Below are 17,234 nucleotides of genomic sequence, written 5' to 3' on the forward strand. Positions count from 1 at the left end.
AACAGTGACGATTTGCACACTCCGAGGGTTAAATGAACACTTTTTGTTTTTACAGTGTATCTGTAAAGAGCAAGCTGTTTGAACACCAGTTGGCAGCTCAGTGTGTGTTATATATACGTGCAGATGTGTGCGCATAGCTCAGTGTGTGTTATATACGTGCGGATGTGTGTGCGTATGTGAGTGGTGCAGCGGTGCGGTGGCGAGACACAGGCGATGATAAAGAGCGGGCTTAACCCATTAAAACCGGGAACGCGTCTGTGTCCTTTTTAGATGTCTTTGGCTATTGAAAAATAGCAGATATACAAGCTCATGGCGCGGCACCGAGTGCCGCGCCATGAGCGTGTAGATCTGCTATTTAAAAAAAATCCTGAACATTTTGTGCAAATCTTTACAAAATGTCTTCTAAATCCTATAAGTTTTTTTTTTTAAAAACCTATGTTGCTATATCAGTGGTTCTCAAACTTTTTCAAGGTCAAGGACCCCCTAAATTATATGTTTTTTGGCCGCCGATACCCATCAAAATAGGTTGTTCCAGGGACCCCCCCAGAAGCAAAGATTTGAGTTAAAAATGTTGTTTAAAAAAATATACGTATTCAAAGATTTGCACACATTTTCATGATTTTTCAAAAATAGCAGATCTACAAGCTCGTAGCGCGGCATTTTTATAGCCAAAGAAATCTAAAAATGACACAGATGCATTCCCGGATTGAAGGGCTTAAGCAGTGGGCTCTCTCGGCCTAATCACTGCGCCGCATTTCAAAGGCGAGCGTTGCCAATTAAAACTGATAGGGCTCAATACGGGCTTAGGGTCTACCACGCTGAAGAGCAATGCGCCCAACATGAAAATCAATCAGCCCCCCCCCGGCCCCCCCCCTCCACCCCCCTCCCCCCGTCTCCTGGTCAGGAGCAGGGGTATGCCAGCCCAGTGATCCAAGAAAAGCCTCTGATAAATATACAAGGTCTCCGCGGGGCCACTGCAGGGCTAACAGAGAGAGAGAGAGAGAGAGAGAGAGAGACTCAACAGGCGCGTAGAAAGAAAGACTGGAAAATGTGTGTGGGTCTCCAGTGATCTTTGCGTGCGCAAGGAGGAGGAGAGCTCATTTTTATGTGTGCCACAAGGATCAGAGTCGCTGTGATCTTCTCCAACTTCCCAAAAAAAGTAGGTGAAAAAGTTAGTAAAAGGACTTTTAATCCATTAAGTCCGGGAACGCGTCTTCGTCATTTTAAAGATTTCTTTGGCTATTCAAAAAATAGCAGATCTGCAAGCTCATAGCGCCGCACCGGGTGCTATGAGTATGTAGACATTTTTTAAACATCTTGAAAATTTGTGCAAATCTTTGAATATACATATATTCAAAAGACCATTTGTATCTCAAATCTTTGCTTCATGGGGGGTCCCTGGAACAACATATTTTCAGATGGGGGTCCGTGGCCCAAATATACATATAATTTTGGGTGGTCCTTGACATGAAAACGATTTAGAAGATATTTGTAGAATCCTCAAAAGCAAAGATTTGAGTTACAAATGTTCCCCTAAAAATATATATTATAATAATATAAGATTTGCACACATTTTCACGATAAAAATAAAAAAAATACATTTTTGAATAGCCAAAGACATCTTAAAATGACACAGGTGCGTTCCCGGTCTTAATGGACTAAATTATTGAAGGGGGGAGGGGGAGGAGTTACAGAGTATCAGGGTGTTATCAAGGTGTCACACATACATATATGATGCTGCTTTCAGTCTACTTGTCTTTTTATTAGGATGGACTGACATCCAGAATCAACAAGCAAGGTGACGTGACACATTAGACGTCCAAGCTGAGTCAAGTAAAAATGTCATTGAAGCATTGTAATCACAAATCAGCAATTCTTCTTCACATATAAAGTACAACTAAAGCAATCACTATATTAATATGGAATCATCAGTGATAAACACATTCATAAACACATGATTATGGTAATAGCAGCAGTCAATTAGCAATGAAGGTGTTGAAATTATAGCATAACGTTTACTGTAACTACATTAACCCCTGGTGTAGCTATTTTGGGCACTTTTTTCCTATAGCGACCTACAAGCTCACAACACATCCCGACGTGATGCATTGTGAGCTTGTAGATCGGCTATTTCAGCTGTGCTTTTTGTTTGTTTGTACAATGAAGTATATTAGGACTTAACACATTCATCTGCATCTGTGTCATTTTAGATTTTAGCTATAGCCAATTAGCCATTATTTTATATGTTGGCTTTTCAAAAAATAGCAGATCTACAAGCTCATAGCGCGGCACCGAGTGCCGCGCTATGAGCTTGTAGATCTGCTATTTTTGAAAAATCATAAACAATAGCCAATGCATAAAATAACGGTTTGAGTGGTTACACAGATGCGTTGGCGGATTGAATGGGAGTTGAAAGTAGTTAAAGTACAATACTGAACTGAAACAACATTGCTGGTGTAATTTCTCCTCACTTCAGGAAAATGTGTATGTGCGTGTGGTTGTGTGTGTGTGTGGGTGTCACATTTATTACACAGAGCAGTGAATAAAAAAGTTGGCCGCGGTTTATCTCGCTGAAACGGAGTGCACCAGCTGCACAGTAGCTGAATGTCAAAGCCACACACCGCTGTAGGTCACACTCTGCTGAGGCAATTTAAGGTGACGTCCAATTCCTTGTGACAAGCCGTGTATGTGTCTGTAAGTGTGCAATCGTGTGTCGTGTGTGCGCGTGTGTGAGGGGGAGAGAGGGTGTGTATGTCATCTAATTCACTCTGACAACCTGATAACATATTTCATGTCAAGCCGTTTGACATCATTAACTAATAAAGATCGATTGCACTTTGTTCCCCCTCGATGACTTTGGTCGCACTGTCACCCTGCTGCAGCCGCCGGCACGTTGTTTGTGTGTGTGTGTGTGTGTGTGTGTGTGTGTGTGTGTGCGTGCGTGTGTGTCTGAGTGAGTGTGTGATTGGCTGTTTTTTTGTCGCGCTCAGCACTTTCCTGCCCAGAGATCAGAACACTCTGGCTGGACCCACCCTTCTCCCATAATGCTTTGCAGGCAGAAGTCTTGGAAATACTGCAGGAGGTGGCTGAGAAAGAGAGAGAAAAGGGGGGAGAGAGAGAGAGAGAGAGAGAGAGAGAGAGAGAGAGAGAGAGAGAGGTGTAATCTGTTATTTAGCAAACACACACATCCACAAAAGAAAGGACTCACACACGCACGGACACAAATACACACACACACACACACACACACACACACACACACACACACACACACACACACACACACACACACACACACACACACACACACACACACACAGTCACACACACACACACACACAGTCACACACACACTGACACTCAGCATCTCTCTCTATTTATTTGCATTTCATTTTCTCGGTGGAATAAAACACTGCCTCACGCTGGTCTAGGTGTCCGCTGACAGCAAACACATCTAAGCAATGAATAGTTACTCGGAGGCGGGCCTGTCAATACTTTATCTCTGTCATCCAACTGGGTTTTCCAGAGCCTAGTGTTGACATTTCTGTGTCTGACTGCTAAAAAACTGCCCGAGTAAGACTTTTGCTGTGAATAATGTGTGTCTTGGAGAGCAACGCGATCAGGGTTTTCAAGGGCTTTGACTCTGACAAAGTACAAAATAGCAATGTGACCTCAAACAATATTTACTCTTAAGCCACTCAATCCGGGAACGCGTCTGTGTCATTTTAAGATCTCTTTGGCTATTCAAAAAATAGCAGATCTACAAGCTCATAGCGTGGCACGAGTGCCGCGCTATGAATGAAAAATCGTGAAAATGTGTTCAAATCTTTGGACATATATATTTTTAAAGCGACATTTCTTCACTCAAATCTTTGCCTCTGGGGGGTCCCTGGAACAACATATTTTGAGATGGGGGTCCGCGGCTAAATATATATATAATTTTGGAGTCCTTGACATAACATGTTTTGTTTAGAGGACACTCGTAGAATCCCCAGAAGCAAAGATTAGAGTTAAAAATATTTGCTTTAAATATATACATATATATATATATATATATATATATATATACCGTATTCAAAGATTTGACACATTTTTCAAAAAATAGCAGATCTACAAGCTTGTATATCTGCTATTTTTGAATAGCCAAAGATATCATATAAAATGACACAGATGCGTTCCCGGTCTTAATGGGTTAAATAATTCCACTCATACTCAGCACACTCACAAGTTGGCTTTCTGTCCTGGCACCAGGTCCTTTCGGGGGACGGGGTACAGGGACTCGTAGACGCGGTTCACCCCCTCGCCGTGGATGGCGTAGAGGTTGACTTTGTTGATGTTGGGTGGGAAGTACGCCCAGGGCAGGAGAGCCACGCCGTACCACTTGTTCCCCGTGATGGTGGCGTTGAATGACAGGGGCAGTTGTTGCTATGGAGACCAAAAGGCAAAAGGTGACACGAGGGATTAAAAGTGGATTGATGTTCTTGGCGATGATGACACGCCAATATGAATACATACATACATAATTAAATAAATACTCTATTAACCCATTAAGGACCGGGAACGCATCGGTGCCATTTAAAGATTTCTTTGGGCTATTCAAAAATAGCAGATCTACAAGCTCATAGCACGGCACCAAGTGCCGCGCTATGAGCTTGCAGATCTGCTGTTTTTGAGAAATCGTGAACATTTTCTGCAGATCTTTGAATATATCTGTTTTTAAGCGAACATTTTTTACTCATGTTACAACTACTGGGGGTCCCTGGAACAAAATATTTTGAGATGGGGGTCCACAGCCAAATACAATACAATCATTTTGGGTGGTCCTTGACATGAAAAAGTTTGAGAACCACTTACAGCAACATACGTTTTTTCAAAAAACTGTTAGGATTTAGAAGACATTTGTAGAATCCCCAGAAGCAAAGATTTGAGTTACAAATGTTTGCTTTAAAAATATATGTTCAAAGATTTGCACAAAATGTCCACAGTTTTTCAAAAAAATCTTAAGGGGTTAATAAAACATTATCAATCATTTTGGAGAAGGCGATTGTGTGTGAGCCTGGGTGCAAATTAGTCTCCCATTTTAGCCCGAGACGTGTTGTTACCGGGCAAAACCCAAACACATACATCTTGTCACTCGCAATTTGCCCGAGCCTGACATTTTTAAAAGGAGACAAATAAAACATGTGGGTATATACTCAAAGGCTCAGAGCTTATCACGTGCCATGTATGGAGTGTTGGCAGTAGGGCTGCAACTACCGATCATTTTCTTAACAATGATGCTATTGATTACTTTTATGATTCATCGAACAATCGAGAAACGTGTTTTTACAAATATATTTTCACTTTTTTTTATTTTACATAACACATTGATTAGCCATGTAAGCGTTATTTTATACTTGGTCACACAATGGTGTCATGCAAAAATTGTGAAAATAGACGATCTACAAGCGGATCTTGTGAGCTTGTAGATCTGCCATTTACACAATTTCGGATCACTTTTGAATCTTTTTGCCTATGACATACCCCAAATGGCGATTGGATGTCAAAATGGTCAGCATTTTTGTAATTTTATCAAATAATGTTTTGGATTAATCAAGTAATCGAGAAGCTTGTTTTTTATATATCAACGAATCAATGGTGATTTAAAAAAAATATATTTTGATCAATCTAATTGACTAGATTGATATCTATTAATGGTGACATCGGTACTTTAGTTCATGCTTTTAACCTGCACTGTTCTGACATTTTAGATGTAGTTGCCCCCTTCAAATCCCGCACTGTTCGCACTTTAAACTCCTCCCCCTGGTTTAATGAAGATATCCGTCGTTTTAGACGCAACTGCAGGTGTGTTGAGCGAAAGTGGAAATGCACTGAGTTTGAGGTACACCGTCTTCATTTTAAGAAACTTTTAATTGATTTTAACAGTATGGTTAAGGAGGCAAGAGCTGCCTACTAAACCAACCTTATTTCATCCAGCAAACAAAACCCCAAAGTCCTCTTTGACTAGCACCAGGCTACTCTTTGACACCATTAACACCATAGTCAGTCCACAAACTCCTGTCACACCTGTTTTCTCTGCAGAAGACTGTCATGATTTTCTAAATGTTTTTGTCAATAAGGTTGCCAGTGTCAAGGCAGGTATTACACCCTCCACCTCAATCCAACCTTTATCTCCAAACCGCTAGTCTATTGACACGGTAGATCACAATTTTTTGACTATCAGTTTCAGAAATTGGGTGGGAGTCTCAGGGAGTGCCCTGGAATTGTTCAAGTCCTAACTCTCTGGTAGATTTTTCTCTGTTGCATTAGGCCCTCATGTGTCGAAGTCTGTCCCCCTTTCCTGTGGGGTCCCCCAAGGCTCGGTACTTGGTCCAATTTTATTTGCACTGTATTTGCTCCCACTAGGACACATTATAAATGATTTTAAAGGCATCTCCTACGACCTTTACGCGGATGATATCCAGCTGTATTGCTCGTTTAACCCTGACTGCCCTGATAATTTTAATTCTAATATTACTATTTTAAACGAGTGTCTGTCTGCCATTAAGGCCTGGTTAGCAAACAACTTTCTGCAGTTAAATGAGGCCAAAACCGAGGTGCTCATTGTGGCCTCTGATGGCGTTTCATCCAAGGTGGCTGATTGTATTGGGTCCCTCAAAAGCAATGTGAGCCCCAACCTCAGGAACCTTGGGGTCATTTTTGATCAGACCATGCACCTCGACACGCACATTAAATCAGTGACCCGCACCTGTTTTTTCCACCTCAGGAATATTGCGAAGCTTAGGTCGATTGTTTCGCATTCTGACCTAGAAATGATCATACATGCCTTTGTTTCCTCTCGCCTTGACTACTGCAATTCGGTTCTCACTTGCCTCAATAAGACATCCATAGTAGGGGTGTGTCGATATATCGTCCCGCGATATATCGCAATACGTTTTTGTGAAGATAAATATCGTTTTGAAAAAACAACAACAACACAATCATAAAAATCAGGCATGCAAACAGCCCCGAAGTGAAAAGGGTGACAACATGTTGTTGGTTTTTTCGGGTCAGGTGTCACACTATTGTAGCTGAAAAGCTACAAGTTTGCATGTCTGAATAATGCAAAAACAGAATGATTTGTTTGCATTTGCTTTTTTTCTCCCCCATATATTTTCATAATAAAAAAAGTACGTATCGTATCGTATCGTATCGAAATCGTATCGAAGTTGTGAGGCCAATATCGTATCGTATCGTTTAGTGAAATTAGTGTATCGGCACACCCCTAATCCATAGACCGCCTGCAATTCATCCAAAACACTGCTGCAAGACTGTTCTTTTTTTTTTTTTTATAATTTTTATCCCACGATTTTGTAACCCACATTTTTTCACCCAGTGCCAATTGCCTATGTAATCCTGGGCACTACCTACCCTCTGCCAGCCTAGGGAGAGCCCAAGCTGAAGCTCATGCCTCCTTCAATGCATGAGGAGCAAGCAGGCCGCTTCTTATCACCCGACAGGGGGGAGTTTCCCTGGTTGGACATAGCGCGTGGAAGGAACACGTTATTCCAACCAGTTCCCTTCTCCTCCATCAGGCGCCCCGGCTGACCAGGGGGAGGCAGTATAGTGACCAGGATTACTACATGTTTTTGTGAGGGTATTAACTACCCTAGGAGACACGGGGAGAACATGCAAACTCCACACAGAGTAGGCCCTTTCGCCAACCCCACCTAGGGTATGGGCGCCGATGACGTGGAGGAGAGAACACGCCCCCAGCGCCCACAGCGTCCCTGGCGGGAATCGAACCCAGGACCTTCTAGCTGTGAGGCGACAGCGCTACCGACTGCGCCACCGTGCCCAACTGCTGCAAGACTGTTAACGAGATCAAGCAGAAGGTGTCACATTACTCCAGTTTTGGCATCTTTGCACTGGCTTCCCATACTTTTTAGAGTTCAGTTTAAGGTCCTAGTGCTCACTTTTAGAGCTCTGCACAGCCAGGCACCTGAATATTTAACTGACTTACTTGAACCATATGTGCCCAGCAGGACCCTGAGGTCAGCGGACCGGGGTCTATTGGTCATTCCTCGTACCAGGTTAATCACCAAAGGTGACAGAGCTAAAAACACTACTGTTTCAACATGCTTTTGGGTAATGTCATTGAGCTTCTCCTCCAATGGTGAAATATGTCAGCTGTATTGTTTTTCTCTGAGATGCATTGTGTTTTTGTTTCTGTTTCTAATCATTGAATGTTTTTTGCTGTTTTTATTTCTGCTGTATGTAAAGCACTTTGTGAGTCCTCTCTGTGAAAAGTGCTATACAAATAAAATTGACTTACTTACTTACTATTAGTCTGATTGAGCACTTAACATGTTTTATAGTTAACTCTTTTACTGCCATGGGGCGCGTTAACGCGTCAAATTCTGCCAGGGTCAACCTGCCAACGACGAGGAAACGTGTCCTTTTCAAAAAAAAAAAAATCTTCAAATTCCACCAGATGGCGCAATTACCTATTAACCTGGATGGTCCCTTCAGAGCGAGTGAATGGAGAAGCAGAAATAACGTCAATTTACAAAATAAAAGCTTGTTTGCTTCCTGTTTATTTCCTGCGGGGGAAACGGCCATATCTCCGTTCCTCTTGCTTTATGGCAAAGACCAGCCTGATTGAAATGGCCACAGCTGTGCAATGGACCACCGCAAGTGGACACTACGGGGAACCCCGTGCGTGTAACCAGCCGCTGGCGGTCAAAGAGTTGATTGTACAACGGTGTCGTGCAGTCGGGCAAACCTTTCGTCTACCATCGCCAGCCACCGTCAGACTCTGGCCCACTGCCAGTGGCTGCCTTCTCTTCTTCCTCAGCTGCCTTCTTCATCTCATTACTCGGGACGTGTAAGAGTTTGTCTCGAGTGATTTTCTGCATGTCTATCGTTCTGATCACCTGCCGGTATTTGCCCACACAGCTGTCCACGCACACAGGATAGGACGGAGGGTCATCTTCACCCTTCTTATCTCTGTAGAGTTGTTTCTGTAGTTCTGTAGTGGGCAATCCGTGACATGTTTTGAGGCACGCCTTTAACATAGAGTCTGCTCCCTCAAACCACGACTCAACCGTCATATTGTCCTGCATATCTTGGTAAGACATTATTATTGAAATAGCCACTAGCCAGTAACCTCGAATACTAGCTGATCGAGTTCTTGCGTTCAATGCACAACCAACTCTGTCAGCACTCTAGCTTTTATACCATTCACCGGTGCTCTTATCATCATAATGAGGTCACGATGAGTCATCTGTGCCCAAATATGGAGTCCCGGGTCAAGAAAAACTACAGTATATGTCAAGTGTTTCAGTTCTTCGACACGTCTGTCTGCCTCAGATCTGTGTCTACAAATTGTACTATTCCTGTTCACTAGCCCTCTATTTCTGCTTGTACTGTGCATTGGCCAATACCTTGAATGATTTGCTTTCCCCATGCAGCAACAACACCAGCTGTTGTCCATGCCTGGAATACAAACATAGAATATTATGTCTCATTGTGAGAATTTGTATATTTATATATATTTTGTTTTTGTTTCCATTATTTATACAGTATATATACTGTATGCATGTGACTGCTATACTTACGGACAAAGCTCCACCTCCAGGTAATTATCCTCTAGGTAACTACTATCATCGGCAAGAAACATGGCCTCCACCACTGAAGAAGAAAAAAGGAAATTAAATTAATTAACCAACAAATGAGCCTCTCAATTCCCAGAGGCAAATCTTAGATCGCATCATATAAGAATTGTGTTCCAAAACTAAACAAAACACTCTGGCAATTTGGTCAGGTATATGACTCTGTGTCGTTTATGATATTGAGTTACATTCAATAACATCTGTGTTTGCTCTTTGGATAAATTAGTACTTTTTCACCGTCAGTTGATGCTTCATATCCATATGAGTAAAATCGCCAGGGAGGTTTGTTTATTTTTGGAACACAGTTCTTACATGACGCGATCTAAGATTCCCCAATGGGAATTCCAACACAATCTAATCTAATCTCGATTCTATCTCTGCATCTCCGTCTGTCAGACAGATAATGATAAGTGTAACTAACTTGTCATCAATGAACCAAGTCGACCAACCTAGCGTGCACTGCAGGGAAGCGACGGAGTCATTTTACAAGGTCAATAAGTATTCCAATCATGGTAGCCTACATTACAGTATGTAGGCTATACTAGTGAGGGTAACAATTTAAGGAATTATAACCTCACGCCTACATTATGTAGGCTACTAGTGAGGGTTAGCCTGACACTCAGCCTGAATTTTCATTTCGTTTCACTCCATTATTCAGTCTGAAAACCCTCTCAGTGCAGCCGTTTGCTGAGATGGGGGCGTGGCCAAAGTGGGACTCTTTAGCGATTGATTCATACTGGATTAACCCAATCCCGAATGGGTGGAGGGTTAGATTTTCAACCGATAAAACTCCGCCTTTTACAGCGTCACCAGGTCTGCGAGGCTAGCGATTTCAGGGGCTGGAGCCAGGCTAAGTGAGGGTAACAATTTAAGGAATTACTGTATAACCTCACGGAACCTTCATACTGAAAAACCTTGCAGCACACACTCCATGGAGCGCACCTGAATCTCCCCACGAGGATCAATAAAGTCGGTTTGTTTGTTTGTTTGTTTGTTTTCTTTCTTTCTTTCTTTCTGTCTGTCTGTCTATACGCCTATCTATCTTACATAATCAAACAAGCACCATATCCACCTCTGTCCTGTGCTCTCATTGGCTGTGGCATGTCTCAGTGCTCTCAGCGCTGGTCACAATACATTTCATACAGCATGATTTTCAATCGCAGACCTCTCCAGATATCAAATGAACGTGTCAGATATCTGGGAGTGCCCGGGGAGGTATATGTGCGAGCGCTGAGATCACACTCCGGGTTCTTTGAACCATGTTCATGACACAGCGAGCAAACCTTCTGCGAGCGAACCCAGATTTGCATCTGATCTGGTACTTTGTCGGCGAGTGCCCAAAGAAATGTTGTATAATAGCAGAGGTGTAAAGTAACGTAAGTATATTTACTCAAGTACTGTACTTAAGTGCAATTTTGAGGTACTTTTACTTTACTTTGTACTTTTACTAGATCTCAGAGGCAATTTAAATATTGTACTTTTACTCCACTACAATTATTTGAAAATAGCCGATCTACATGTGACGCGTTTTTTTTACTACTTTTTACTTTTGGTACTTTTAAGTACATTTGGATACCAATACTTTTCTACTTTTAATCAAGTGAATTTTGATTTCCAGACTTTTACTTGTAACAGAGTATGTCTACATTGCAGTATTGATACTTTTACTTAAGTAAAACATTGGAGTACTTTTTCCACCATTGTATAATAGGCATTAGGCACTAAAGTATTTCATTATGAACTCAGCATAAGGAACTCTCTTTTTAGGGAAAACAATAATTCCCATAAACTGAACAGAATGAAAGTCATCCAAAGCAGAGCGGTCGATAGCATGGGGACATGCTCATTATCATCCTGGATTATGGTGGGGTTGATTTCCAATATAATGATAAGTAACATTAATGAGGGCAAACGGGTGGGGCTCATTAACCAGAAATCGAACTCGAGGTCAATTGGACGAGGCTGTTACTCAGCTTCATTATGAGGCGTAATTGCTGTGCCACTATTTTAATGTTAATGACGTTACCTTTATAACCTCATAAGCAGACAGAGTCCCTAGCAGTCTCCCCAACCCCGTTTGTCTTAGCTTCTTAACCTAATACCATTATGAAGACTGCTTTAAACTCACATCATACAGAAATCACTTAGCATTGGCAATGTTTCATAATCTCTTTTTAATCTAATTAAAAAATGTCAACACTGCACTTAATTCTTATGAGAACGTATTACAGTTTAGCAGCTGTATTTATGTACGGTATTTTAGTTTTTAGTGTGTGTGTGTGTGTGTGTGTGTGTGTGTGTGTGTGTGTGTGTGCAGTGTGCATAGATTTGCCTGTGCCTGGCTCCATTATGTAGATGTACATTGGCTGTATTCTGAGAATAAAAAGCAGTTCCAAATCAATATACTTCTACATCCCCAGAGAGGCCATGTACCATGCCATGTAGCATTCTAAAATCCTCTGTGTTCATTTATCCATTTGTAACTCCAATATTGTACAAATGTTGTTCTGTGTCTTTACAAGTGTTATTCAATGTGTTCACTGACTCTCTGAGTTAAATGAACACTGAGGACTTAAAACGTAAAGTAACTAAGTACATTTACTCAAGTACTGTACTTGGTAAAATGGTAAATGGTGCATTTATATAGCGCTTCTATCCGAAGCGCTTTACATTGATTGTGCCATTAACCCATTCACACACACATTCATACACCGATGGCGGAAGAAACCATGCAAGGCACCAACCTGCTCATCGGGAGCAATTAGGGGTTCAGCGTCTTGCTCAAGGACACTTCGACACTAACTCTAGGGGAGTGCCCCAGCCCGGGATCGAACTGGGAACCTTGCGGTTTTCCAGTTCACTCTACCCGGCCACTCTACCCCTGAGCCACTGCCGCCCACTGCCATACTTAAGTACAATTTTAGTACATTTCAGCCATTTGAAAATAGCCGTTCTACGACACATTGTGAGCTTGAAGATCTGCTATTTTCAAAATATTTTCATACATTTGAAAACTTGAAATGGGACATTCTACATAATGAGCACTTTTACTTTTGGTACTTTAAGTACATTTTCATGCCAATGCTTCTGTACTTTTACTCAAGTACATTTTGAATTCTAGACTTTTACTTGTAACAGAGTATTTTCATATTGCAGTATTGATACTTTTACTTAAGTAAAAATAAATTGAGTACTTTTTCCACCACTGGTAGCTAACCACTTCCCTTCTCACCTTCATAGTTCCAGAGGTGGGGGAAAGGCTGGCCCGGGGTACCACCAGGGTTTCCGGGGGAATCCCAGAAAGGAGCGAACACTTCCAGCTTCAACCCTCCATCCCCAGGAGACATCTTGAACGTCACAGGGTCATGGTTCACAGGGAGACTGTCCCAGGTCGTCGTGATCTCATACTCCATCTCACTAAGAACAGAAATGTTAAAGAAAATGAGAATCAATCATTTAGACAGGATCTTGTCTTGTTCGCAAAGTATTGCGCAAGACAGACGACTTACTGACAATGGCAGTACAGTAGAACGTAGATTAAAGAAATGCATCGTAGTCCGTAGGCGACCCCCATGTTGTCAATAGCTGTGAAACCGTTTGCTGATGAAACGGACCCTTCGTTGTGCTTTTATACTCAAACATGGCCCTCTTGGGCAGTACGTCAACAAGGGAGGAGATACAGTAGAAAGGTCAACAGTTGGTCATTGTGTAAGCTTGTTCAAGTTGTTTATCTCCATCTCACAAGGAGATAAAAGCATGGAAAATATAACATTTTGCAAACCACGCCCCTGCACTCATTTTCAGTGGCTATGCTTTTCTCCCATGGAAGTGACACCACTTGCAGCCATAGACTGTGCTTGCAGCCAGTCTGCTTACACCATGCACTGTAGCTAGCTAGCTAGTAGCCTGCTAATTAGGGATGTGAGGTACCAAATATAATATAGTTAACGACTAGTGAGTAAAATATATAATCTGATGATATATATATATATATATATATATATATATATATATATATATATATATATATATATATATATATATATATATATATATATATATATATATATATATATATATATATATTTCTTTGTCCATTGACTCATTATAAGTTGTACATGCACAGTGCACTCCTCTTCAATGTGAGAGAGAGGAGATGGCTTGTTCCCAGGCTGGCTGTGCCCAGATTTACCAATTGCCCACAATGTTTTGGTGCCCACTCTTCATGCAAACCATCCCAGCAATGGACTGTTTGTACTGCTGTGGTCAGGCATCCGCCTCCAGAGTCACCAAAATCATTTGTTTTGTTTTGTTTTTGTTTTTCCTCAGGCTAGCTGTCCACCAAACTTCCCGGTCAAATGTCTTGCAAGACATGCACACACGGCATTTATATTTGACATTTCTGGACAATTCTCTTGCACATCTCCTGCACTTGTTGAGTGTTTTTGGACGGTATCTTTCTCAGAATTGCTACAGTTAAAGCACATATTTAAAATTGAACAAATTACACTACACTTTGGCCCACCTATCCTATGTCTAATGTGATTGGGGTCTGATCAGCCTCGGTCGGGTCGCCTGGAGGAGGGTGTCTGTTGCAAGACCCGGAACACCCAGTGACTCCAGGAAACAACACTGATGATGTGTCCAAGTTTGTGCATCCCACTGTTTTGTTAACTGAAAGTGTCTGTATATTGATATTGTTGTTGTTGTTGTTGTTGTTGTCGAAGCACTCGGTCTCGGCATCGACCAAGCACTCGGCGTCGACCATGAGGTGACCATGGACCGTTCCGGGTGGAAGAAAGCCATAGCGAGAATCCAGTCCAACCCAGCGGTGCCTGGAAAGCGGACTTTAAACCGATGATGATGTTGCACATATATTGCACATATATTGATATTGTTGCACATTTGTATGGTGGTTACTCACAATCTTTACATTTTACACTTGAAACACATTTTATTGTTATATACTTGCATTATGTTTGGTTTAATATATTTTAAAACTGTCTCATGGAGCATGTCTCATCAACATTTCACACACATACTTGTATGAGCGTGTCAAATAAATCACTTGAATCTACATAAAAGTGTTGGGGGGGGGGGGGACAAACAAACATCAAAGCACATGCAGCTCATAATGTCAATATGTCAGGACACGTCAGCCAGTTTAACTCTCGTTCAAGGGCAGGTCGGACAAAGTCAATAGTTGTTTTTCGTATGATAGCCTGATAAATAATAATGCTGACATTAATGTGCAAGCAACATGCATAACCTTTATTTAACCAGGGGGGAAAGCCAGTTGAAATACAATCTTGTTCAAGGAGTGACACCTGGCCAACAGGCCAAGAGAGGCAGCAGAACCACATTTACTACTTGACACATGAGTGACAACCTCTCATCAGCAGACTTTCCTCATGATGACAGCACAGCATGCTATACTCAGTGGTGGAAAAAGTATTCACATTTTTACTCAAGTAAAAGTATCAATACTGCAATGTAGAAATATACCCTGTTACAAGTAAAAGTGCGGAATTCAAAATTTACTTGAGTAAAAATACAACAGTGTTAAATGGTTTCAAAATGTACTTCAATTAAAGTACTCGTTATGCAGAATGTCCCGTTTCACAAGTTTTCAAATGTATAAAATCAAAATGTATTACTTTTTTTTAAATAGCAGATCTACCTGTAAGCTCACAATGTGTTGCATCACAAGGCATTGTGAGCTTGTAGATCTGCTATTATCAAATGGCTGTTTCAACCATAATCGAGAAGTTGTATGAATAATAATTAAATTAATCATTCCAACAAAGTTTTAAAATGAATGGGACAGACTAGTACCTGACAGTACCTACTACAGCAGTGGTTCTCAAACTTTTTCATGTCAAGGACCCCCAAATTGACACTTATTAGCCCGCGGACCCCCATTTGAAAAGATATGACTGGGACCCCCATAAGAGAAGATTTTTAACGGCTCTAGCGGTGATTTTCATTTTCATTTCAAGGACCCCCGTTTAATGGCATTTCTATCTCTGGGACCCCAATTTATATTGTAAAATCAATGTTAATGTAACTCAGAGAGTAAGGTCCATTTGGTTCCATTTGTACACTCTCTGAGACCCATATAAGGGTCTCAGAGACCTCAGAGACCCAGACCCATATAAGGGTAAATTTGGTTCCTAACTATCTATCATTTAGCTGGGGACCCCCTGGAACTCCCCCAAGGCCCCCTGGGGGTCCCCGGACCCCACTTTGAGAACCAACGTACTACAGTACATGTGACTGTGATGACGTCAGAGCCTAAGCGAAAGTGGAAAAACAAAACAAAGCCTGGTGACGTTGAAGAAGTCAGAGTCAGAGGGTTATCATCTAGACCCCTGACCTATGGCCCTGACTTGAGTTTGAAAGGACACTCATTGATAAAAAAAAATACATTTAAAAAAAGTGAAAAAGTATGTAGCGTAAATGAAAACCTACAGTGTCTCAAAGAAAGCAGATCCTGTCGTAGAGCTGCTTCTGCCCAAGCCAGCGTTGCCAGATTTTGTGAGAGACATAAGCAAACAAGTCAAGGAAAGCAATAGACGCAACTAGGCACTACTAGAAACCTCGCGTCACCAGTCCTTTTTTAGGCCACTATCCATCCATGACTGTCATGGATGAACTTCAACCTGGTGTTTGCACGTTCTCCATTTACAGCCCGTACATCTACGTAAACGTTCACATTTCAAATATAAAGTGCTTACCCCATGGCCACGGATGTTACAATGATGTACGGGCCGTCAGAAGTACCCGTGTCTTCTGTATTGTTCAATAAAAAGCATTTTAATCCGACCGTATTTCTTCGATATGCTGTCAACTACGCAACCCTATCGGTTAGAAGGTATACTGTACTCTGATACATTAACTTTCTCACAACTGTATGAGAAAATGGCCACGCACCGATCGAAATTAAAATGCTTTTCCGATCTACAAGCTCACAACGCGTCGCGATGCGACCACCAATATGTACAAGCTTTACAGAAAAATAAGCCCAAAGTCGCTTATAATAAGTGGACATGGCAACACTGCTGCCCACAGCAGAGCGGAACGTGTCGTTGTTGTCGCCGACTCGCTGTTTCCAGGGGGACGCCGTACGGAAGCGCACCTCTTGTCTGTGATTGGTTGTGATTTGTTTCAAAACAGACGGCGGAGACTTGTTAAAGGTTGACTTTATACGGCTTTAGTATCTTTTATAGAAGTATACATGCACGCGCATGTTTATTAAGGCTCCTGCCAAGTTGGCATGATGCGATAGTGTCACAAGTTAGTCAGCTGGCTTTTGGAGCTGTTAGCAGAGATTGCTAAGCGCCGTTAGCCTGCTAGGTTACAGTGACGTCCTTCTCTAATCCTAACAACACAGTGATTTACTGAACGACTGTATTATTCACTGCAAACGTTACAACAAATAAACAGTCTGATCGGAACTGTCCCAGGTGATGATAATTGTTTCAATAACTTTGAGAATTGAGATTGTCCATACATACCTCCTGCTGTGTTATCCTGGGATTCTGGCTGCTGTCAGTGATTATCTTTTAGCTTGGCAGTTTG

At 41.7% G+C, this 17,234-nt stretch overlaps 2 protein-coding genes across 5 annotated transcripts in view; one reads left to right on the forward strand and one right to left on the reverse strand.

The window, feature by feature from the left end:
• Nucleotides 1-1,760: 1,760 nt before the first annotated feature.
• Nucleotides 1,761-16,172, reverse strand: cUnh4orf33 (chromosome Un C4orf33 homolog). Of its 2 annotated transcripts, none has more exons than XM_084047440.1 (6): nt 16,125-16,172; nt 12,886-13,070; nt 9,600-9,672; nt 9,426-9,477; nt 4,226-4,425; nt 1,761-3,086 (listed from the first exon to the last, which is right to left on the reverse strand). In XM_084047440.1, exons 2-6 carry the CDS (start codon nt 13,064-13,066, stop codon nt 2,987-2,989), a joined length of 606 nt encoding a protein of 201 aa, XP_083903566.1. In that variant the 5' UTR covers nt 13,067-13,070; nt 16,125-16,172; the 3' UTR covers nt 1,761-2,986. The 2 variants fall into 2 exon arrangements, with proteins under 2 accessions (XP_083903566.1, XP_083903565.1); XM_084047439.1 differs by lacking the exon at nt 16,125-16,172 and adding an exon at nt 13,163-13,237.
• A 626-nt stretch (nt 16,173-16,798) lies between these two features.
• sclt1 (sodium channel and clathrin linker 1) overlaps nt 16,799-17,234 on the forward strand; it is a 29,431-nt gene continuing 28,995 nt past the window's right edge. For all 3 annotated transcript variants that reach the window (XM_084074519.1, XM_084074520.1, XM_084074521.1), the window contains exon 1: nt 16,799-17,119. The gene's annotated coding sequence lies outside the window, so the exon portion shown is untranslated. The remainder of the gene's footprint in view (nt 17,120-17,234) is intronic.

Source organism: Gymnoscopelus microlampas, assembly GCF_963454915.1.
Source record: "Gymnoscopelus microlampas genome assembly, chromosome: 2".
Taxonomy (NCBI): domain Eukaryota; kingdom Metazoa; phylum Chordata; class Actinopteri; order Myctophiformes; family Myctophidae; genus Gymnoscopelus; species Gymnoscopelus microlampas.

Excerpts from the sequence above, each read along its gene's own strand:
- cUnh4orf33 (XM_084047439.1), bottom strand. The coding sequence starts at position 13,227 with ATGGGGGTCGCCTACGGACTACGATGCATTTCTTTAATCTACGTTCTA. Across the intron at positions 9,673-12,885 it reads CCACCTCTGGAACTATGAAG|TGGTGGAGGCCATGTTTCTT; the intron begins GTGAGAAGGGAA and ends TTTCTTCTTCAG. Across the intron at positions 4,426-9,425 it reads GGGAAAGCAAATCATTCAAG|CAACAACTGCCCCTGTCATT; the intron begins GTATTGGCCAAT and ends TGGTCTCCATAG.